The sequence below is a fragment of the Euprymna scolopes genome, chromosome 17, assembly GCF_053919585.1.
Source record: "Euprymna scolopes isolate OS-2025 chromosome 17, ASM5391958v1, whole genome shotgun sequence".
NCBI classification, from domain to species: Eukaryota; Metazoa; Mollusca; class Cephalopoda; order Sepiida; family Sepiolidae; genus Euprymna; species Euprymna scolopes.
Window position 1 is genome coordinate 45,247,315 of NC_136498.1, and position 22,641 is coordinate 45,269,955.

Here is a 22,641-nt window from a genome sequence, read left to right on the forward strand (position 1 = left end):
TCGAAAGATACTGTCAAAACAAAAGAGAAAATGTACATATAAAATGGAGAAAAAACAGAATAAAACGGGTGCAAGGAAGATTGATGAGCGTAAAACCAACACAGACGTTTTCTTAAGACTTGTATTTCTACCGGGCAAATAAAAACACAAAGCCTTTTGCACATGGGTCTGACAAAAAATCAGTTTGGTATATAAAATAATTTTTTCCCCATAGCCCATTAATTCCTCCTTCGTACGTGCCTGGGTTACGATCTCGATATATAATGCTGAACTTGAGAGAAAATTCTCGATGATTCGAATAAAACTTTTCAAATGAATTATAGTGTTTTTTTTTCCAACAGGAGTTTGCATTAAAATGTTCATCTATCCTTAAGTAGAACGTTGTGAGAATCTGAATAATAATACAATTTGCGTCCACTTTTACATCAATCTTATCTCTTTATATTAAAGCGCTATTAAAAACTGCTCCTATCCACTGGACTTTTCTTTAAAAGAAACAACCGATGCATTGACATTTTTGTGCATTAAATATTTGATTAAAAGGCAAACCTCGGACTCTAAATATAGATTATAATATTAAAGCCCTATTGAGTAATCAGAAATATGAGTAGACGTTTTATCATTTCCATTATTTTAAGTATTATACTTATGTTTATTATTATTATATTTAGAGATTTTTCCAGTGTAAATGCTTAACATTTTGGTGTATATATTCTGATCGAACAATTATAGTTTATTTTACTATAATCTGAAGTTTTGATCTATTATTCGCATCTGGGATTTTATTATGTGATAATTAAATTGATTGACTTACCGAGGGTGGCTCGGTGGGAAGGGAAAGACACTAATGGCTGTGAACAGCCCGGCCTCGTGTTTGTTAATGAAGAAAATAGGATGTATATTCCTTATAGCTTAAATAGACATTCCAGTCTCGTTTCAATCTCGCTGAACGAGAGATTGAGACTATAAAAAGAGTCATCTTTGTAGGTTTGTTGTAGTTTGTTCTTGTCGTGGTTAGAGATCTATCAGACCGGTACGACAACTGTAAACAGCGCGTTATAATTACAAGAATATGTTTGCTTGTAAGCAACGAGGTAATTTTTCGTTGCAAGCTAAACGTCTTTTCTCCACCCCCACTAGTCGGTAGGAAATATCGACACATTGCAACGAAAAAATCCGGCTGCGAATTTCAACCAACTTTAGAATTTAATTATTCTCGAGATAAGTCGGAATTAACAACATGGAGGATTCAGTCTCGATGGAGGAACTAAAGCTGAAACAGAAACCTCCAACGAAAAATACAGACTACCCTGGAAGGGTTAGAAAAGGAGGAGGAGAGTTATGAAGAAGTTGTTTCTCTATTTAAACATGAAATAGAGGACTGGTTAGAAGAGCTGGAAGGAGTCTCCTTTGGCATGGTGGAACACTTTGCTGCAAGGGGAGAAGCAGAAGCTTTGGAAAGCTTAAGTCTAGCTTCCTTCCGCTTCAAATATGAAGCCAGGCAACGTTTGAGTTTTCTGCACAAAGCTGACCAGAGTGAGAACCCATCAGCTACTTCAATGGAAGGAGATATTGACTCTATTCCAAGTCAGGAGAACCCGGTTACTCCAAACACTGAAAGATTACCACCCTTCGGACCAAAAGCCCATTCTTCATTTTCAGTGGAGCCATTCAAATTAAAATTGAAGGGACCACGCTTTGATGAGAAGGACTTTGAGACCAACAGGAGGAGCTTCAAGGACTTTTTGACAAAATTTGAAAATTGTGCCAAGTCCATTTCGTCTAACACTGAAAAACTCTATTTGTTGAGATGTTCCTTGGAAGGCAGATCACTCAAACTTATGAATCATCTTTCACCTTCTGACGAAAGTTATTTGATGGTCTTTAAGCTACTGAAGGACCAGTATTTGGACGAGGAGGAGATAAGCTGGGAAATAATTCAGGAAATATTAGATTTTCAGTTGGACTCTCCCAAAAACCTGGAAGGATTAAAAAAATTTATGATCAAGACCCAGGCAGATATGTGGGAACTAAGGGCATCTTATAATTGTGACTTATATGACGATAAGTCAGCTGGAGCGATAATAATATCACAAGTGTTATTTACGAAATTCCCTCCTGAAATAAGGGAAGAACTGTTACGAATTTCCGGGAGTTCATACCCAACATTGTCTACACTGTTGAAGGCAATCCTAAGTATAGTAAAACGGATGCTGGTTGCCAGAAAGCCGACCAAGATACTAATGGCCAAAACTCGACTCCAACCTAAGTTTAAGCCAGAGCAGACAATTGAAATCTCGCCTCTCAAAACCTTTAATACTAAGTTAATATCCGAGGCAAAATGTGAATTTTGCAAAACAAATAAACAATTGTCCGACGATTGTGACAGCTATTCTACTCGTGAAGCAAGGATAACAAGGTGTAAAGAGTTGCGTCTCTGTTTTCGGTGCCTAAAGAGGTCTCACTTGGGGAATATGTGTTCATTAAACACATCAAGAAAAAATTGTTGTAATCATTGCAACTCGAAGGGATACATAACTGCTATGTGCTCAACCATTACGAGAAGTATGCAGGTTCATACGTGCATGCATACAAAGGGCTATAATGATGCTTTCCTGTCACTCATAATTGGCATAATAGTGAAAATAGGCGAAAAAAAGGTGAAGGTGAACTGCCTTTTGGACACTGGCAGTCAACGGACTTATTTTGACACTTTAATTTAAAAAAAGCTGAATTGCCTCTCCTTAGCCAAGGATAAAAGAATAGAGGTAAAACCCTTTTTAGGCACTAGTCCTAAAAACTTTAAGGAAGTCTCTGTGGGATTAAATTTGGTTACTGGGAGAACTCATACTCTCCCAATTCTAGCAACCCAGTTGAACTTATACTATCGCTTTGAAGTACTTACTCAGATTCTTGGGAATTTAAAAAATCGCAGGCTGGCTTCAAAGTTTGATGCCAAGAGGGATTTGATTATAATAGATGGGTTACTAGGACTCGACGTAATCCAGTACCTAGAACCTTTAAAGGTAATCCCTTGAATGTATGGAGTGTCATTCAAAACACAAAAAGGATTAATCCCCTTTGGAAACAGGTGTTCTTTTCTCTATAAACACCAGATAAAAACAAAAAAAAAGAACACAGCTTAATTATGCAGAAGTGTTGGCTAGAACTCCTGAACTTCCACCTGCCAGAATCAATTATGTGGTTCACCCAAATGAATCCTACCTAGACCCCTAAAAAATTGGTTCGAAGAAAGTAATGTCCAGCGAGGGTTGGAGAACATGTTCAACCTTGAATCCAATGGATTACCCACTAACGAGAAATTCTCCACCTTGGATGAAGAGAAAGTTAAGCAATACCGAGATTCCATCACATTTAAAGATGGTCTTTATTATGTGCAACTTCAGTGGTATGAAGATAAAATAAAATCACTACCTTCTAATCACAATGCTGCTGTTCGAGTTCTAGAAAGGGTTACCAAAGATTTGGAGAAGAAAAACTTGTATAATCACTATCTGCAAGTTTTTAAACAACAAGAAGATGAGGGCATTATCGAAGAGATAATTGTGCCACCTGAACAATGTAATGATTATATATGGATACCTCATAGGCCAGTGTTAAAACTAACTGACCAGACTACTACCAAAGTGAGACCAGTGTTTAATTGTTCATATAAGAATAAGGACTCGGGATCATTGAACGAAACAGCATATCCTGGAGTAAACCTGATGACAGACATGGTAAAATTGATGATCCGATTCAGAACAAACCGATACGTATTGCTAGCTGACATTAGGAAAACATTTCTGATGATTCGGCTAGCATCTGAAAGGGATCGTAATCGATTTTGCCTTTTTTCTAAAGAAAGGTAAAAACTTGCATTGCTACCGGTACAAAACCAGTATATTTGGCTTCAATGCGAGCCCCTTTATTTTAAATTATGTATTAAAGTTTCATGCGGATAATTTCCCTTTGGATGACTGTTCAGAAACATTGAAATCCAATTTTTATACGGATAACTTGGTGAAAACTTCGAATAATGCAGAAAACCTATCTGCCTTGTATACTACTGTGAGAGAACGTTTACAGAAAAGAAATTTTGATTTGCAATCTTGCAATTCCAACTGTGAAACACTCCAAAAGAAAATGGAGGCAGATGGAACATTGTCAGGATTCGACTCTGGTTGGGAAAAACTGTGGGGATATCAATATGACCTTGTCCAAGATTCAATAAGTGTTTGCCCACCATCATGCGACGTGGAGGCGTCTATTAAGAGGAAAATATTGTCTGAGACCTCTAAGGTGTTTGATCCTTTGTCTCTTTATCTACCTGTGACAGTGCGAGATCGTCTCTTGATGAGAGAAATATGGAAACAAAAATTAAATTGGGATGATGTGGTTCCTCAAAGTGTGAGTTCAGTTTGGAGAACGCTGGCAAAGGATCTGTTCGCGTTAAACACTGTATCATTTCCAAGGAGAGCTTTAGATGAAGGAAAGGATACCACATTATTTTTCTTTTGTGACGCATCCAAAGCCGCATATGAACTCATCCTTGGTCTTTGCTAAGGCAAAAATGTATCCTCTGCAGGGAAAATCCCTCCCGACGTTAGAACTTCTAGCGGTATTTTTAGCCGTGAAGTGTCTCCCATTTATAAAGGAGTCACTAAGGGACATTACTATTAAGGATGTCTATGTAATCACGGATGCTCAGGTGGTTCTGTCCTGGATTATGTCCGATTTCGTCCAAACGAAAAACGTGTTTGTACAACATAGATTACAGGACATAGCTCAAATGACAGAGAAGATCAAATGTGATTTCAACATAAAAATCAACTTTAAGTATGCATCGACAATTGAAAACCCAGCGGATTACATCACCACACGTTTGCCCATCAGAAAATTTAAGGAAAAACTTTCTCTTTGGTATGAGGGACCTAAGTGGATAAAGCAAGAAGAATCGTCCTGGTACCATCGTTAATTGGGCTGCCTTTCTAACGCTCAAATTGAACGGATTAGTACGCCAGTAAATTATGCCGCAGAGAATGATGTGGCTATATCAGAAACCAAACTGGAAAAATTTTCTAGTTTGAGTAAGTTGATCAGGGTGACTTCACTGGTATTTAAATTCATCAACAGGTTAAGAAAGAGGGAGATGGATCCCAAGTTACAGGCAAAAGCCTACCTGATCAAGACTATGCAAAAACAATCACTTTCAAGAGAGTTAGACCCTGGAGGAAAAAGCATGCCGAAACTAGTCAAGAACTTGAATCTCTTTCTGGACCCCAAAGGCATCATAAGATCAAAAGGAAGAATAGGAAACTCTGAATATCACCCATATGAAATACAGACTCCTATAAGAACATTACCTAACAAAATTGATCATTCAAGAATACCACAGAGAAGCCAACACTTTGGCTTAGCCACTACTCTAAATGAAATAAGGTTAGGCGGTTATTGGGTACCACAAGCCAGACAGGCTATTAAAAATGTGATTGGTACTTGTATGAAGTGTAAAAAATATAATGCCGTTTATTTCTCAGTACCAAATTCGACCAACTTACCAGCCCCTCGAGTGAATTTTGTCAGGCCTTATTTACATACTGGTGTGGATTTTACCAGCCATATCTATGTTAAAGGACAAGAAAGAGATTACAAAATGTACATTCTTCTTTTTACATGTATGAGTATTAGGGCTGTGCATTTGGAAATGGTTCCAGATATGACTGTAAAATCATTTATTCAAGCATTCATTAGGTTCAGGAACGCAGATAGAATACCCACGCAGCTTTATTACGATAACGCTTGCACATTCAATGCTGCTGCCAGAATAATTAACCGGGGGATGCTAACGGACGAATTCAAAGAAAGATTCAGTTCTTATGACTTGAAGCATTGTACGATTCCACTGTTTTCACCTTGGTATGGTGGTAGTTTGGAAAGGTCTATCAAGACCATAAAATCCTGCCTATATAAAACAATAGGAAGAGGTAAAATAGACTATTTTGGCCTACTTACAATTTTGTCTGACGTGCAAAGGGCAGTAAATAGCCGCCTCCTGACATATAGGAGCTCTGAGGACTCTGAGCTAAATATCTTAACCCCTAACTCTATCATGAATGCGAATATTGGTAAGGGAATAATGATGAGGGTTGAAAACCAGGACCTGGAAACAATGGACCCTCTAAGTCGAAGTGAATTGATTCAACCCCTGCGTTCCCGGGAAGAAAGCCTAACTAAATTTAGGAAGGTTTGGAATGAGGACTATTTTTTGAGTCTCAGAGAAAGGGCTCTGAGCCTAGCTGATTGTTCTTTTGAAGATAAAGTAAAACCAGGGGACATAGTGCTCATAAAAAGCCCTCTGAAGACGAGACCTTTCTGGTCTCTAGGTGAAGTTCTGCAGTTAATTCAAGGAAGTGACAATTTGGTGCGTATGGTGAAAGTGAGGAAAGGTAATGGAGTTATAGACATATATTCTATTAAACATCTCTTTCCTCTGGAATTCTCTCCACAGCCTGGAAAACCCGACCCTATAAGCATGGAACCTCCGAATTCACAGGATATGAGTCAGGACCCACAACGGAGAGAGAGAGAGTACTACAATTTGGATCTGTCCTACTTGTAACATACCTGAGGATAGCAGACCTATGATAGCCTTCGATAGATGTAATGACTGGTTCCACTTCAGCTGTGTGGGGCTAACTGAAGCACCACCAGAAGATGAACAATGGTTCTGTTCGACTTGTGACCCTCAAGGAGTTGTACCTGGTAGACCCAGTTTATCGGGAGTCTAAATGAACTTTTATTCCCTTCATCAAGATGTTTTAAATTTTTTTTTTGTGGGAAATGTGTGATAATTAACTTGATTGACTTACGGGGGTGGATCGGTGGGAAGGGAAAGACACTTATGGCTGGGAACGGCCCGGCCTGGTGTTTGTTAATGAAGAAAATAGGATATCTATTCCTTATAGCTTAAATAGACATTCCAGTCTCGTTTCAATCTCGTTGAACGAGAGATTGAGACTATAAAAAGAGTCACCTTTGTAGGTTTGTTGTAGTTTGTTCTTGTCGTTGTTAGAGATCTATCAGACCGGTAATACAACTGTTAACAACGCGTTATAGTTACAAGAATACGTTTGCTTGTAAGCAACCAGGTAATTTTTCGTTGCAAGCTAAACGCCTTTTCTTCCCCCCCTCACTAGTCGGTAGGAAATATCGACAATATGTGTAAGCGATGTAACCCTCGGGTTTCTACAACTTGGGTTCGTTAAATACCGGATTTTGTATTCCGAATTCGAGCATCATTTCCAATTAGACTTTATTATTTAATCCACGGGAGTAAAATGTCCGTATTCAACGCTGACTGCGTTAAATTGAATATTTATTTATTTTTTATATAGATATACCCACTTATCAATACCATGTGACCACTAAAGGATATGGGTTAAAGAATGTACAGTAGACAATTTAACAATATAGTAATCATTAGTAATGGAAATTCGGTAATTATATTGAAAGTGGAACGGTTCATCAAAAACTTGTTTACGTTTGACTTGAAGACACCCAAGAAAGAAGCTTTGTTCGTGGAATCTACGTTTAAGTTTAGGCACATATAAAGAGTGCAGGGAATTATTTATAGTGTTTTCTGTGCAAGTTCAGCGAGGGGGGACCATAGATGTAAGCTCAGTCGAACACTTTCCATGAAAATAACGATAAATCAGAGACAAACTTTCAGCATCTCTTCTGTGAGCAAGAGGTTGCAGGGAAGAGAAAAGTGCATCTCTTATGAGCCTACGAAGTCTATTTTTAATCGGTCAAGGCATGATAAGTCCTTTCTAGTAGTTCCTGTCCAGATGTGGAAACAGTACACAATCCTTTGACGAACTGGCTCTTATATAGAAAGAGAATTGCATCAGCAGTGAGATATCTACTGGATCGATAGAAAGTCCCACCATTTTTCCAGCGGCCCTGGCAACAGATTTGATGTACATGTTCCATGAGATATCTATTGGATCGATAGACGGATCCTACCATTTTCCAGTGACCTTGGCAACGGATTTCATGTAGGTGTTCTATTTCTGATCAGGAGTAAAGATCCAGACCAGAAGCTTGTCAAATTATGAGGCATCCACAAGACGAGAGCCATTCATTTCAATTGATGCCAGGTAGGGATCACATCGTTGATGATGTAAAGATAGAAGTTTGGTTTTAGATGCATTGAAAGTAACCAGCAACCTAATTTCCCATTGTCCCACGTGCTTAAGATCAGAGGAGAGAGAATCGGCTAGTACTTGGTCGTTTACTTTCTTAGATATGCTACAATAGATGTTAGTGTCATCAGCATAAATGTCTACGAATGATGTAAGGATATGATTTGAAAGATCATTAATTTTTACAAGGATTATACCTTGGAAAAATTGTATATAGCAGGGTCTTCAACATTTAGCAAAATTACATTTTAAACTAAGAAAATGTCTTACCTTTACCCATGCCCCTATATGAATTATTCTAAAATAAATTTTTGTGAATTTAAACAAAACATTTAGGAGTCGAATTCTTAATATTTTCAGTAATTTTAAATCCCCTGCTTTTATTGTAGATTCTATAAATTATGATTCAACAATAAAATAAGGATGTAAAGTGACACAAGTATCTCGGCCTCTAATAATATAATAACTAGGACAATTTAAAAAGAATAATCTTATTGTTTTGCATCATATATATATATATATATATATATATATATATATATATATATATATATATATATATATATATATATCCGACACAGTTAATCAACCGAGAACCACATCACTTAATATGAAAATATGTAAGATATCAAGGCATACAAAGTCCTGAGTCAAAACAAAGAAATAATATTATATTACCATAGCCTTAATAACCATGTATTATTATGCCTTTCTGTTGTTCATTGGTCTAACCGTATATTGGAACATGCCTCTTCTGGTTTGATGTTGTATCCTGTGACGTTGTTTTTTTAAGGTAAAATCAATCGAAACGGCAGTGCGATTTTATCAAAGGAATTGTAGCTGTAATATGTTATTATTGGACTTTGAATATTGTTATTTATAATATCTGGTAAGGTATACTTGTGTAGTAGCGTATATTCATGTCAGCTAGTACTGTAAAACTCTTGTAGAAGAAAACAAAGGTACCCGCAGATGAGATTTAAATTGACATTAAACATCACTTTGCGAACTAAATGTAACTGCATTCAGTATGGATTCTTGATAAGAAAAGAGATAAATATTAGAACAAACGACTGTTTTAATCAATAAACAGGTAACAATTTATCTGTACACATATATGCTCGAGCATTATAAATAATATATTCTATAATACAATAAGGAGATCTCCATTTAAAAAAACGATAATGCAGTTGTTATACCGAAATAATGCGTAAAGAATGTACACATATTTCTATTAATCTATATATTTCAGCATTAATTTTTTATAAAGAAGAGATATTAATGCGGGCCTTCGATTTTCATTTCATGATCCCATTTCCATCCGCGGATGAATTCCCTCATGAATAAGGGAATATGTCTGATATTATTTTTGAATGTCTTCCATTATTCTTATAATATAAAATATCATTATAACATATATACAAATTATTGGTTAACCTTATAAACGAGTATGCCAGTCTTTCTTTAAGAATAACTATGGTTTATGGTTTCCCTACATATTTATGAATGATGGCGGGCGTAACGTTATATATATATATATATATATATATATATATATATATATATATATATATACACATATATATCTACAACAGTATTGAGCACTGTTTTCAGTTTTATTAATTACCATCTCGACTATATATATATATATATATATATGTTTATATATATATATATATATATATATATATATATATATATAAGCAAAAACACCATTCGTAGTCTAGGTTAAAAAACAGCCTGAAGAAAATGGACTCTGATTTATGAAATACTAGCGAGGGCGTCTGTAGGGGTGTGTGGTGTTAAATAAAAAAGGAGCCGGGTGGGGGTAGGATCGAAGCCGAACCCCTGAGGCGAAGTTTGAAAATAAAATCGGCCAGCCAGAATTGAAAGATGTTTGAAAGTCGTCGAGCGTTACGACGACGACGATGACGATGTAAGCATTGTTATAAGCGAAGTAAGAAAAGAAAACAACGTTTTAATTAAGCGGGTGGGGGGTAAAACACACAAAAAATAACGTAAGGAAAACGAACGATTCACACATAAAAAATTCGATTCGAACCCCAAACGTTTAGAACCAAGGCCTTAACTACCTCAGTAAAGCGACGTCTTTAAAGTTTGTTTGGTTTATCAACTATTTAAAGTAAATCAGGTCACGACGTCATGACGTCATCTGACGCATGCGTTGTTGACCCCCCCCTGTAGATTTCGGGGTGAAAAAGTTAACGTTTTCATCCTTTTCTGTCTTTCGTTTAACTATCGTATATACCCATTTTGAATGTGGTAATAACTTTGGTAACGTTGCCATAGCACTGAAGTTCATAGTTTAGTTTTAATTAATTTTTTTTACCGATAACAACATTTTTAAATTGTAAATTAAGACATCCATTAGAGCTTGCTGACGTCAAGATCACGCGACATGACTCAGCGGGTTTTAAATACAAGTTGACCCAAAATAAACGGCCGCGTGTATACTTTATGTAGAAGAGCACACGGCCGTATTTTTGGGGGCAGTTATAAATCGATTTAAAAATATATAATGTTTAACATTATAATGTCACTTTTTTGGCCCGCACCCTCTACAAAAAATCGATCAGTTGACGCACTTCTGATGGTGACTTTGGGCCAATTTTTCGATATTTGTCGCCCGGGCGGTGGGGCTTTCATATGAGACCCAGTTTGTGAAGTTTTTAGCAGACACAAAAATATACACACAAAGAAACACGCATATATTTTCGCTTTTATATATATAGATGATAGATTATGAAAAGGAAGGGTTGTAAAGAGATGGCTTCGAATTTGGGGGTATACAAACCAATGTTAAATATGATGAAAGTCAAAATAAAATAGATAAACCCTATAATTTATTATCCCATACCTGTTCACACTGAAATACTTATCACAATATTCTGTGGATCTATATTAAAAAACCTTGTTACACTTTGTGACATATTTCCATTCTATGGAGGCGCGAAGGAACACCCCATAATTTTACTATACCATATTTCTTCAAACTAAAATAATATTATCAAAGTATACTTACACAGATAGATATGAAAAGTATTTATTAAAGATGGTGCCTATTTCCATTCTATGGAGGTCAGGCGCGAACGCAGTCCACACAATTTTATAATATCATCCCTAATTAAGTTAAAACATAATTATCAAAGTATTCCTATGTGCATCTATATCAAAAACACTTGTAAAGGGTTTTTCTTTTCAATTTTTATTTTTTTTATTTCCATACTTTGTGGACCAGGCGAGAACGCAGACCCCACAGTTTTAATGACCCACCATTCTGCCAGATCAAACATACCCCTTCTTGTGTCTCGATACATCTTCTATCATTATATGTAATCAGTTTTTTTTTTTAAATGTTCAGCCATATAGGAGCCTATTCGTGACCACACACACACACAAACACACACACACACATTCAGTTTTGTATTATACTACCGAGAGGTACCCGGGGTTGCCCGGGGTTTTGTAGGTGTGTGTGGTGTTAAATAAAAAAGAAACTAGGGGGGTGTAGGATCGAAGCGTAAGCCCTGGGGCGAAGTTTTAAAATAAAATCGGCCAACCAGAATGAAGAATTGTTATAAGCGAATAAGTGAAATATCTTTGAAAGTCGTCGAGCGTTACGACGACGACGATGATGATGTAAGCATTGTTCTAAACGAAGTAAGAAAAGAAAACAACGTTTTAATTAAGCAGGGGGGGTAATCAAAACATCGAAAGAAACACCAAAAAAACTAACGTAAGGCAAACGAACGGTGAAAACAAAAACGAACACGTGAAAAATGGCTTAAATAAGCGTGTTTCGATATTAAAATTTAAAAACTCGGTGGGTACCCCGGTGTTTTGGGTGTTGCTAAGAATAAGCGAAGTAAAAAAAAAAAACAGGAAAACGAACTTTATGTATATATATATATATATATATATATATATATATATATATATATATATATATATATATATATATATATTCCCCGATAGGGCCGCCTCAGGCAGTAAGAAATGAACTTACTCCACCGGCAAGTCCAGTGGCAAGGCCTGGGAGGGTGAACATCCTAGGTATTACTCAGGCAGCGTACCTCAGTCCAACAGGTGCTGGAGCGGTTCCCGGCCCCTCACCTGTTCGGCTGAGTATCAAGTGACGAATCCTTGACGAATATTACTATCCTGTCTACATGCAGCCGAAGCCGCTAGGAAACCATCCCCAACAGACTCCTAATGGGGGTAGTTATTTATTTGCCACCCACCTCGGCAAAATGTAGCACAACGCCGGAATGTGGGGATCCAGCAGGCTCCCTTAAAGAGGGGCACTCCTGCAATTGCAAAAATTGTATGAGTAACCCGTCGGCATTCCCGGGTAGGTGCGCCTCAGGCAGTAAGCAATAGACTTACTCCAGCGGAAAGCCCAGTGGCAAGGCCTGGGAGGGTGGGCTTCCTTGGTATTACACAGGCGGCGTACCTCAGTCCAACAAGTACTGGGCCGGTTCCCGGCCCCTCACCTGTTTGGGTGAGTGTCAAGTGACGAATCCTTGACGAGTACTACTACCCTGATTCCCTGTAGCCGAAGCCGCTAGGAAACCATCCCCATCAGAATCCTAATGGGGGTATACATTTAAATGCTGCCCACATCAACATTATGTGGCACAAGGTCGGAAAGTGGGAACCCGCATGCACCCCTAAAGAACGGAAACGCCTGCAATTTAAAAAATTGCCTGAGTAACACCGTCGGCATTCCCCGGTCGGGCGCCTCAGGCAGCAAGCAATAAACTTGCCCCACCGGAAAGCCTGGTGGCAAGGCCTGGGAGGGTGGACCTCCTAGGTATAACCCAGGCGGCGTGCCTCAGTACAACAGGTCCTGGGTCGGTCCCCGGCCCCTCACCTGTTGGGCTGAGTGTCAAGTGACGACTCCTTGACGTGTATTACCCTGTCTCCATGCAGCCGAGGCCGCTAGGAGACCTTCCCCATCAGAGTTCTAATGGGGGTATATATTTAAATGCTGCCCACATCAGCATTATGTGGCACAAGGTCGGAAAGTGGGAACCCCGCAAGCTCCCCTAAAGAATGGCCACGTGTACAATTTAAAAAATTGCCTGAGTAACACCGTCGACATTCCCCGGTCGGGGCGCCTCAGGTAGCAAGCAACAAACTTTCCCAATCGGAAAGCCCGGTGGCAAGGCCTGGGAGGGTGGACCTCCTAGATATTACCCAGGCGTCGTACCTCAGTCCAACAGGTGCTGGGCCGGTTACCGGTCCCTCACCTGTTGGGCTGAATGTCAAGTGACGAAGCCTTGATGTCTACTACCCTGTCTCCATGCAGCCGAGGCCGCTAGAAGACCTTCCCCATCAGAGGTCTAATGGGGGTATGAGACGAATGGATTCGCCAATAATTTTTATAACCAACGGCTGTGCTAAAACGACCAATGGAATCGTTTCAAAATTATTATAAAAATTTTAGAATTTTAGATTCAATCATTTCGCCGTTTACTACGTCACGGACCGCATTTATTTCTTGGCCGACACCTTGGTTACTGATCTGAACTACGCCGCAATCTTGGGTAATGATCTGGCCTACGCCGCCATCTTTGTTCAACACAATATATCAGAACTAAACAGGTTAACTACGCCACGGACCGCATTTGATTCTTGGCCGCCATCTTTGTAACTGATCTGAACTACGCCGCCATCTTTGTTCAGCACAATGTCTGAAAACAATTATGTTTCAGTTTGAAGAAATATGGTATAATAAAATTATCGGGTGTTTGTTCGCACCTGACCTCAATAGAATGGGAATATGTCACAAAGTGTAACAAGGTGTTTTTCATATACATTCACAGAATATTGTGATAAGTGTTTCAATGTGAACAGGTATGGTGTGATAAATTATGGGGTTTATCGATTTTATTTTTACTTTTATTCATATTTTGCTTTGATTTTGATACCCCCAAATTAAACTCAAATTTACAACCCTTCCTTTTCATAACCTATCATATTTCATAAATCCGTCCATTTTCTGTAGGCTGTTTTAAAACCCAGTGAACGACGGGTACTTTTGCTATTATATATATATATATATATATATATATATATATATATATATATATATATATATATATATATATATATATATATATATGTATATATATATATATATATACATGGTGTCCACAAAGTCTGGTCACATTATGTAACCAGACTTTGTGGAAGCATCCTGTAGATTATGTAGCCAGACTTTGTGGGCACCCTGTGTGTATATATATATATATATATATATATATATATATATATATATATATATATATATATATATATATATATATATATATGTATATATATATATATATATATATATATATATATAAATATATATATATATATATATATATATATATATATTGTTTTGGAGACACCCATTAATTAGCATACGAGGGTGAAAAGATATAGATAAAGGTATCAAGTCAGCAAGACCGGGGAGCTGTGTTCTAACGCCGGATCGGCAAGACGCATGTGCCGGTTGCTCCATGAAAGACTTTAACACGCCCTCTGCCGGACAATCTTCCAACTGCAGTACAACTGCACCTTTGTAAATATGTATTATCTTTTCGTCTTAATATATTTGTTTTGCCTTTACTTTCTGCGTTCGTGTTGTAATTGATACAGACACAACAGTGGCGATGGGATTTCGAAAAAAAGATTTACGCGTGAGAAAATGCACTATCAAACTCAACAGTGGTATTCGGAAAATAATTGCTCGTCAAAGATTGGAAAAAAAAGTCACTCGGGAATTCAATGTTTAAAACGCAGCAACTACGAAATTGTCGAACGCGATATACTTGCAAAACACCAAGATTGTTTTTTTTTGTGACTACTTGAAAAGGAAATTCAAAACCCGGGACACTTGAAAAAAATAATAAACAGCAATTACTTTATTTCAAAATGCCTACTAGAAAAAAAAACTTGAAAGTTGCAGTAACCTTTTCTGCAAAGTGCACACAAAAAATTATTTCGCTAGGATACCGTGAACTTATTAGGTAGACGGTTTTGAAAGAAAAAGTGATTTTTTCTCAGTGTGCTCAGAAGCGACATTTTTTCTTTCTTGTGCGTGATTACTAACGTAACAAAAGGAATCGGTTGTTCGTAGTTATTAAAGAAAGGAAATTGTACAAGTTACTGATTTACTAATTTGAAAAACAAAATGGAGGATCTTATCAAGTTATTCGCGGAAATGCAAATACGTCAACAAGAAAGAGACGGAGTACAGAGAAGGCGTCTACAAGAAAGTCACGAATTGCAAAAAAAAAAAAACTAACTACAAGAAAGAACTACAAGGAAGAACTACAAGAAAGAGGCGAATAACAACAAGAAAGTGACGAAAGACAGAATGAACGGGTTCTTAAATGTATAGAGCAAATGCAACTTGGCCAAAAAGATTTGTTAGAAAGATTAACGACAAATCCTGAACAGGAAAGCAATACGGCATTTTCCAACGCAACAATTTTGAATAGCATAGATGTGTTCACGTACCTACCAGAAGAGGATAAAACTTTTGAAGCATACTTTAAGAGGTATGAATATATTTTCGAAACAGATTGCGAAAGCTGGTCAAACGCAAAAAAAGTAAGTTTATTACTTCGAAAGCTTAGTACCAGTGAACATTGCAAATCTGTTGATTTTATATTGCCAAGGAGAACGGATCAGTTAGACTTCGCAGAGACCGTAAAACTTCTTTAGGAGTTATTCGGACCGAACATGTCTCTTTTCCACAAGAGACGGTCGTGTATGAACCTTAAGTAACCGAAGGAGCAGGACTATCTGACATATGCGTCAGTAGTGAATAAACACTGCGACAATTTAAAATTATCGGAACTTACGGTGGACGACTTCAAATATTTAGTTTTTGCACTAGGGCTAGTTTCTACAAAAAATTCAGAGATCCGAAGACGCGTTCTCTAAAAATTAGAGACAGAACAAGGTCTGACACTGCAAAAGTTATCAGAAGATTGTCAAAGGGCACTACCACTAAACAAGACTCCAGAGATATAGAAGAAACAGGACTGTCGTACATAAGGAAGTTTACAAAATCTGGCAGAAACGCAGGGCAAAGATAGTGGGAAACTCGTCAACATCCAAAAGATTACGTGAGTTATAAATACTCAGACTCTAATTACAGAAAACGAAATTACGATTCAAGTCAAAGGAACTATAGAAAATCGGGACCAAGTAATAATTGCGGAAGATGTGATGAAAAACATTCGGGGAAAGGATTGTCCTTACAAAAATATAAGATGCGATAAAGTCGGACATAAGAGTATTTGTTGCAGAACAAAATATAGAGTACACCAAATGAGAACAAACGACAAATAGAAAGACAATTTACGAAAATATGTGTTGGTTAATATTTTCGGCAAACAAATAAAATTTCAACTTGATTCTAGAGCAGATTTGTCGGAATAAACTTTAGCACTTGGAAAAAAACTGGATAAAGCGACTCTGAAAAAGTCAAGTAAGGGTGCTAGAACGGTGACATGAGACGAAATAAAATTCGAAGGAGAAGTCGACCTGCCCATTAATTTAAATGGTACGACGAAGAAATTGAAATTGCTTTCCGGTCTGTTGGAAAACTGCTTCTGTTGTACCAGTATTCAAGAATTCTGGCGAAAGGACAGACCCATCAAATTATCGCCCCATTAGCCTCCTCCAACTTTTTGCCAAAATATTTGAGACCATAATTAACCATGCTCTTGTCAATCATCTTACAGATGCTAAACTACTGACTGACAAACAATATGGATTTAGACAAGCCCGTTCCACAGCAGACATCCTAACTGTGATCTCTGAACGTATATACCATTCACTGGACAACGCTGGGGAGGGCAGAGCGGTAGCTCTAGATATATCTAAGGCTTTTGACAGGGTATGGCATGAGGGTCTCCTCAGTAAAATCAGATCATACGGTATCACAGGTAGAATACTAAACATAATTAAATCCTTCTTAGATAAGAGAAAAATCCAGGTTGTCCTCGACGGTCGTACATCTAAACAATATGATATAAATGCGGGGGTGCCCGAGGGTTCTATCCTTGGACCTCTATTGTTCCTGATATTCATAAATGACCTCCCCGACAACATTGCCTCTGAGATGGGTATATATGCTGATGACACTACACTCTATGGCAGGCACGACAGGAAGACGAATGAACACATTTCTAAAGAAATGGCAGAAACACTAGAGGAAGACCTCCAATCTGTAGTGGAATGGGGACAAAAGTGGTTGGTCGCGTTCAATGCTGCCAAGACTAAACTAGTTTCATTCAATAATTACAAGAAACCCTCTCTACCACTCATAGCAATGGCCAACGACTCTTTATCTGAGAGTCCATCTTTCAAACTCCTTGGCCTAACGTTCACATGAAACATGAGATGGGACAATTGCGTTGAAGGCATTGCCAGGGCCGCTGCAAGAAAGGTGGGCTCTCTTTACCGTGCTAGAAAACTACTAACACCCGAAAGTATCCTGTACCTCTATAAGGCCACCATTCGCCCATGTATGGAGTATTGCTGCCACATCTGGGCTGGTGCATCTGCTACTAGTCTCTCGCTCATTGACAAGGTTCAAAAGAGAGTCGCAAACCTGATAGGCCCTTAACTGGCATCTAAGCTTCAGCCTCTGTCCCATCGACGAAATGTTGCATCCCTCTGCCTTTTCTACAAGTATTTTAGTGGTGAATGCTCTGACGAACTGCAATCGCTTGTGTCCCCACGACGTGTGCACCCTCGACAAACCCGACAGGCTGCTAAATCCCACCCCACACTGTAGAGATCCCTAGATGTAAAAGATCTTTTTACTCCAATAGTTTCTTCCCCAGAACCGCTAGACTCTGGAATTCCATTCCAGGTCCCTGCTTCCCCAACAGTACTGACGTGCAGAAATTCAAGTGTAAAGTGAACCGACACATTGCTGCCCAAATCCCTACATAGTACCCCAGTAGTTGTTGCCCATGATAGTAGCCCCCTACACCAAAGTGGCAATTTGCCTTGTTTGTGGTGAAAATGTAATTAAAAAAAAAAAATTCGTAATTAAAGAAAGCAAGAGTTTATTGGGAACAGATTGTATTGAAAAATTCAACATTTGGGATAAACCGATGAACGCTTTTTGTAAAAAAAATAACCAGCTGCACCACAACGTCAGAAAATATTAAAAATGAACTAAAGAACGAATTCCTAAAAATATTTACTATGGGACTGGGAAGATGTAATAAATTTAAAGCTTCGTTCGAGCTAAAAAAGGATGCAACACCAGTATTTAAGAAAAAAACGGAACGTGCCGTTCACCGGATTAGGCCAAATAGATAGCGAATTAGACAGACTTGAAAGAACGGGCATTTTATCGAAAATCGAAACTAGCGTTTGGGCAGCGCCCACGGTGTACGTAAAAAAGAAATCGGAACAAATTCGAGTCTGAGGAGATTTTTCAACCGGGTTAAATAATATGCTACAAGATCGCTTATTTGCTAATTCCGATAGAAGAAAAATGCTCCAAGATTTTATGCATTAACACACAAAAAGGGTTATTCAAGTATAACCGATTACCGTTCGGGAAAAAAAGTCGCGCCGGCGATATTCCAGCAAGCGATGGACACAATGTTGAACGGTTTAGATTGTGCTTGCGCACACCTGGATGAGATAACCATAAGAGGCGTGTTCATAAGTGAACATATAGAGCATTTAAAACAAGTGTTCACAAGAATAAAGGAGTGCGGATTCAAGGTGAAAGAAAACAAATGTGAGGTTTGTCTTGACGAAATCAAGTATTTAGGACAAATAATAAGTAAAGATGGTCGACACCCTGATCCAGAAAGAGCGATAGCAATTAGGAACATGCCCGCACCACATAACGTGACGACCTTACAGAGCTTCTTAGGCCTCGCGAACTACTACCAAGTATTTATCAAAGACATGCCCGACCCAAGAGCTCCGCTGAACGAATTATTAAAGAAAGAAACACCATGGCTATGGACAAAAGAATGTCAAGACTCATTTGAGGAAATTAAAAAGACGTGACCTCAGATTTATCCTTAACTTATTACGACCAAAAATTACAAATAATTGTTGCGAGTGACGCGAGCTCGTATGGTATAGGAACATGTATACAGCATATCATTCCAGATGGAACGATGAAACCTATAGCACACGCTTAAAGAAGTCTAATTCCACTAGAGAAGGCTTACTCCCAAATAGAAAAGGAAGCATTAAGCGTTATTTTCGTGGTGACGAAATTCTACCGTTATCTGTACGGAAGACATTTTATACTGGAAACAGACCACACGTCCCTAGTAACTATTTTCGGTTAAAAAAAAGGGCTTACCAGTATATACGGCAAATCGGTTACTCTGTTGGGGTACGATCTTACTAAATTATGATTTTCAAATAAAACATCTACGTTCGAGAAAAATAGGTCATGCGGATGGACTGTAAAGGCTTATGCCGAAAAGGGATGAAAACTTTGAAGAGTCAGTAATTGCAGCTATACCTTCCAATTATGAGGGAAAAATATGGTGGCGAATATAATAAGAGAATTACCAGTCATGCTTACCGATCTAAAAAGGGAGGCTGAAAATGATGACGTCATCAAAGACATAAAGAAAAAATGAAGGGAAAATGACGGAAAAACGACAATTATATTTTCCTTATGCAATGAGGTATTATTATATAATAAAAGAGTGGTTGTACCGAAAACCTTGCATAAAAAAAAAATCTTACGTGATTTTCATACAGAACACCCGGGTTTAAATGGGATGAAAACACTTATGAGGAGTAATGATTACTGGCGTAATATGGATGTGTATATTGCATTAACAGTAAACAAATATAAAGGTTGGGCGTTAGCCGCTAAGGCACAACCGATAGTTCATAAACCTTGGAAAAAAACAGAACATCCATGGGCACGCATTAATCAAGACTTTGTTGGAGCGATCGAGGGGCAATACTACCTAATCATAGTAGATAATTTTTCCAGATGGTCCGAAGTAAAGCGGGTAAAAAACCCAACGACAGATAACACAATACGTTTTCTGCATGAAATATTTGCACGTTTTGGGGTACCAGACATTGTAGTTACAGATAACGAAACACAATTTACTTCAAGCGTTTTCAAGGATTTGTGTGAATCGGTTCAGGTAAACCATATAACTACACCACCGTTACATCACAGATCAAATGGATTAGCGGAAAGGTTCGTAGATAGGGACACCGACAGATAAAGCATTATAACAGTTCCTGCAAATATGTAGGATAACTGAGAACCCAAATACACCGTCGAAATTATCGCCAGCAGAAATAATGTTTGCGAGAAAAATAAAATCACCATTTTATAAATTAATACCAAAGCAAGCAGTCGTATATAAAACGACACACTCATCACGTAAAAGGTTTAAACTTGGTGATCAGGAATATTTTAAATGTTTTAAAAATAATGTCATATTGGGACACGGGTAGGATAGATAAACGTACCGACGACTTGGTCTACATGATCAAATCTCCAAATGGGGATACACAAAAGATACCAAAATCAATTGAGAAAACTTCATAGGAAGGACAACGAACAGGACAAACCTGAGGAACAGGAAGATCCAATTAATATAGTATACGAAACGTTAAATATTGAACCACCACAGACCATGTCCGAACCGAAGAAATTGGGAAGGAAAAGAAAGGCTATAGATCCAATGATAATGAACCCCAAAAGGAAAATATATTTAAATGTACACGACTTCAAATCTTGGTAGGGGGGTGTTGTGGAGACGCCCACTAATTAGCATACGTGGATGAAAAGATATAGATAAAGGTATCAAGTCAGCAAGACCGGAGATCTGTGTTCAAACGCCGGATAGGCAAGACGCATGTGCCGGTTGCTCCATGAAAGACACGCCCTCTGCCGGGCAATCTTCCAACTGCAGTACAACTGCACCTTTGTAAATATGTATTATCTTTTCGTCTTAATATATTTGTTTTACCTTTACTTTCTGCGTTCGTGTTGTTATTGATACAGACACAACACACACACACACACACACACACACACACACACACACACACACATATATATATATATATATATATATATATATATATGTACACTTCTCTAACCACTTAAATTAAAACACTTAACACTTACAATACCCGCTTCTCAATAAAATGGACTATCATAAAAAACTTAAGTCTTATACTCCAGGCTCTAAGTACTGTCGCTTCTGCACAACAGAAGCTATAACTATAATTACTTCCCCTCAAAATAACAACATAATAAATTCTAAAAATTAACTGATCCCTTTCTGTAAACATAAGTCCAAATTTAATTAAGGCAATTTTGAAATTACATAGTTATTACGTTTACCTTTTATATAGATATATAAAAAATGTTTTTCTTTAACTTTATCCTTTTTTCTACATACTACTTAACACTTTATAATTTAATAATCCTTTTTTTATTATTTCTTCTTTACATGGCGGGTTTTTCATCTCAATTTTCTGCTTTATTCTTTAAACTTTCCTATCTATCTAATATATCAATCTACCTACACTTTCATATCTTGTATGTATATTTACTTATATTTTACTATATGCATTTACTTACTGTTTTCTTGCTTTTTTCTAAATTTGCAGATACCGGCCATCCTCCCCCTTTAAATATTTTTTGTTTTATATTTCATTTTTTATTATTTACTTATTTATTGTTTATTTATTATTTATTTTTTATGTATTTAATTATTTATTTATTTATTTTCCATTTAGTTTCTTCTAACAACTCTTGCTGACATATATTTAATGATGACCTGTACATTTCAGTTGACCTATATTATTTTGCCCTATTTATTTTTTCGAGCCTTTAACATTTCCTGTTTGGATTCATTTTGACATTTATTTCTCTATTATATTTTTAATTCTATCAACATTTACTTTTTTCCTCCTTTCCCCCCTGATCTTTCTTATTTATATTTATGCCTCGGTAGTAGAGTGAAAAGCATATCTTATTGTTATTTTATTAATATTATTGCAATTTCTCCTTTTTCCCTTGTACACATTTTTGTGAATTATTCCATGGATTTCTGCTTTTGCATTATTTTGGACCATCTTCCAATTACGGGATATCCGTGGATTTTACTTGTAGAAATGGAAATTCAATTAATTGAAGTTATATATTTGAATTTTACCGTCACTGGATTATTTATCTTCCACCAGACTATCAATTCACGTGTAATCACCTTTTCCTTCACCATATTCCCTCTGCTTCACTTTTTTGTTATCAAGTAAGCTGTTTGACTTACTTGTTTTTTCACCAATTTCTTTTGCATGCAAAATCCGATCCCGCATTTTGCTAATTCCTACCCTCTGCTGAGAAGGAAAGTATTCTTCGAAAGTCCGC

At 37.4% G+C, this 22,641-nt stretch overlaps 3 protein-coding genes across 3 annotated transcripts; all 3 read left to right on the forward strand.

The window, feature by feature from the left end:
- The first annotated feature begins 3,281 nt into the window (after positions 1-3,281).
- On the forward strand, positions 3,282-3,872 carry LOC145296992 (uncharacterized). The gene has a single exon (XM_080143213.1). It carries the CDS (start codon positions 3,282-3,284, stop codon positions 3,870-3,872), a length of 591 nt encoding a protein of 196 aa, XP_079999339.1.
- A 701-nt stretch (positions 3,873-4,573) lies between these two features.
- LOC145296993 (uncharacterized) lies at positions 4,574-4,978 on the forward strand. The gene has a single exon (XM_080143214.1). The coding sequence runs from the start codon at positions 4,574-4,576 to the stop codon at positions 4,976-4,978; it is 405 nt and encodes a 134-aa protein (XP_079999340.1).
- Positions 4,979-5,152: 174 nt separating this feature from the next.
- LOC145296994 (uncharacterized) lies at positions 5,153-6,622 on the forward strand. Its single transcript, XM_080143216.1, has one exon. The coding sequence runs from the start codon at positions 5,153-5,155 to the stop codon at positions 6,620-6,622; it is 1,470 nt and encodes a 489-aa protein (XP_079999342.1).
- The last annotated feature ends 16,019 nt before the right edge of the window (positions 6,623-22,641 follow it).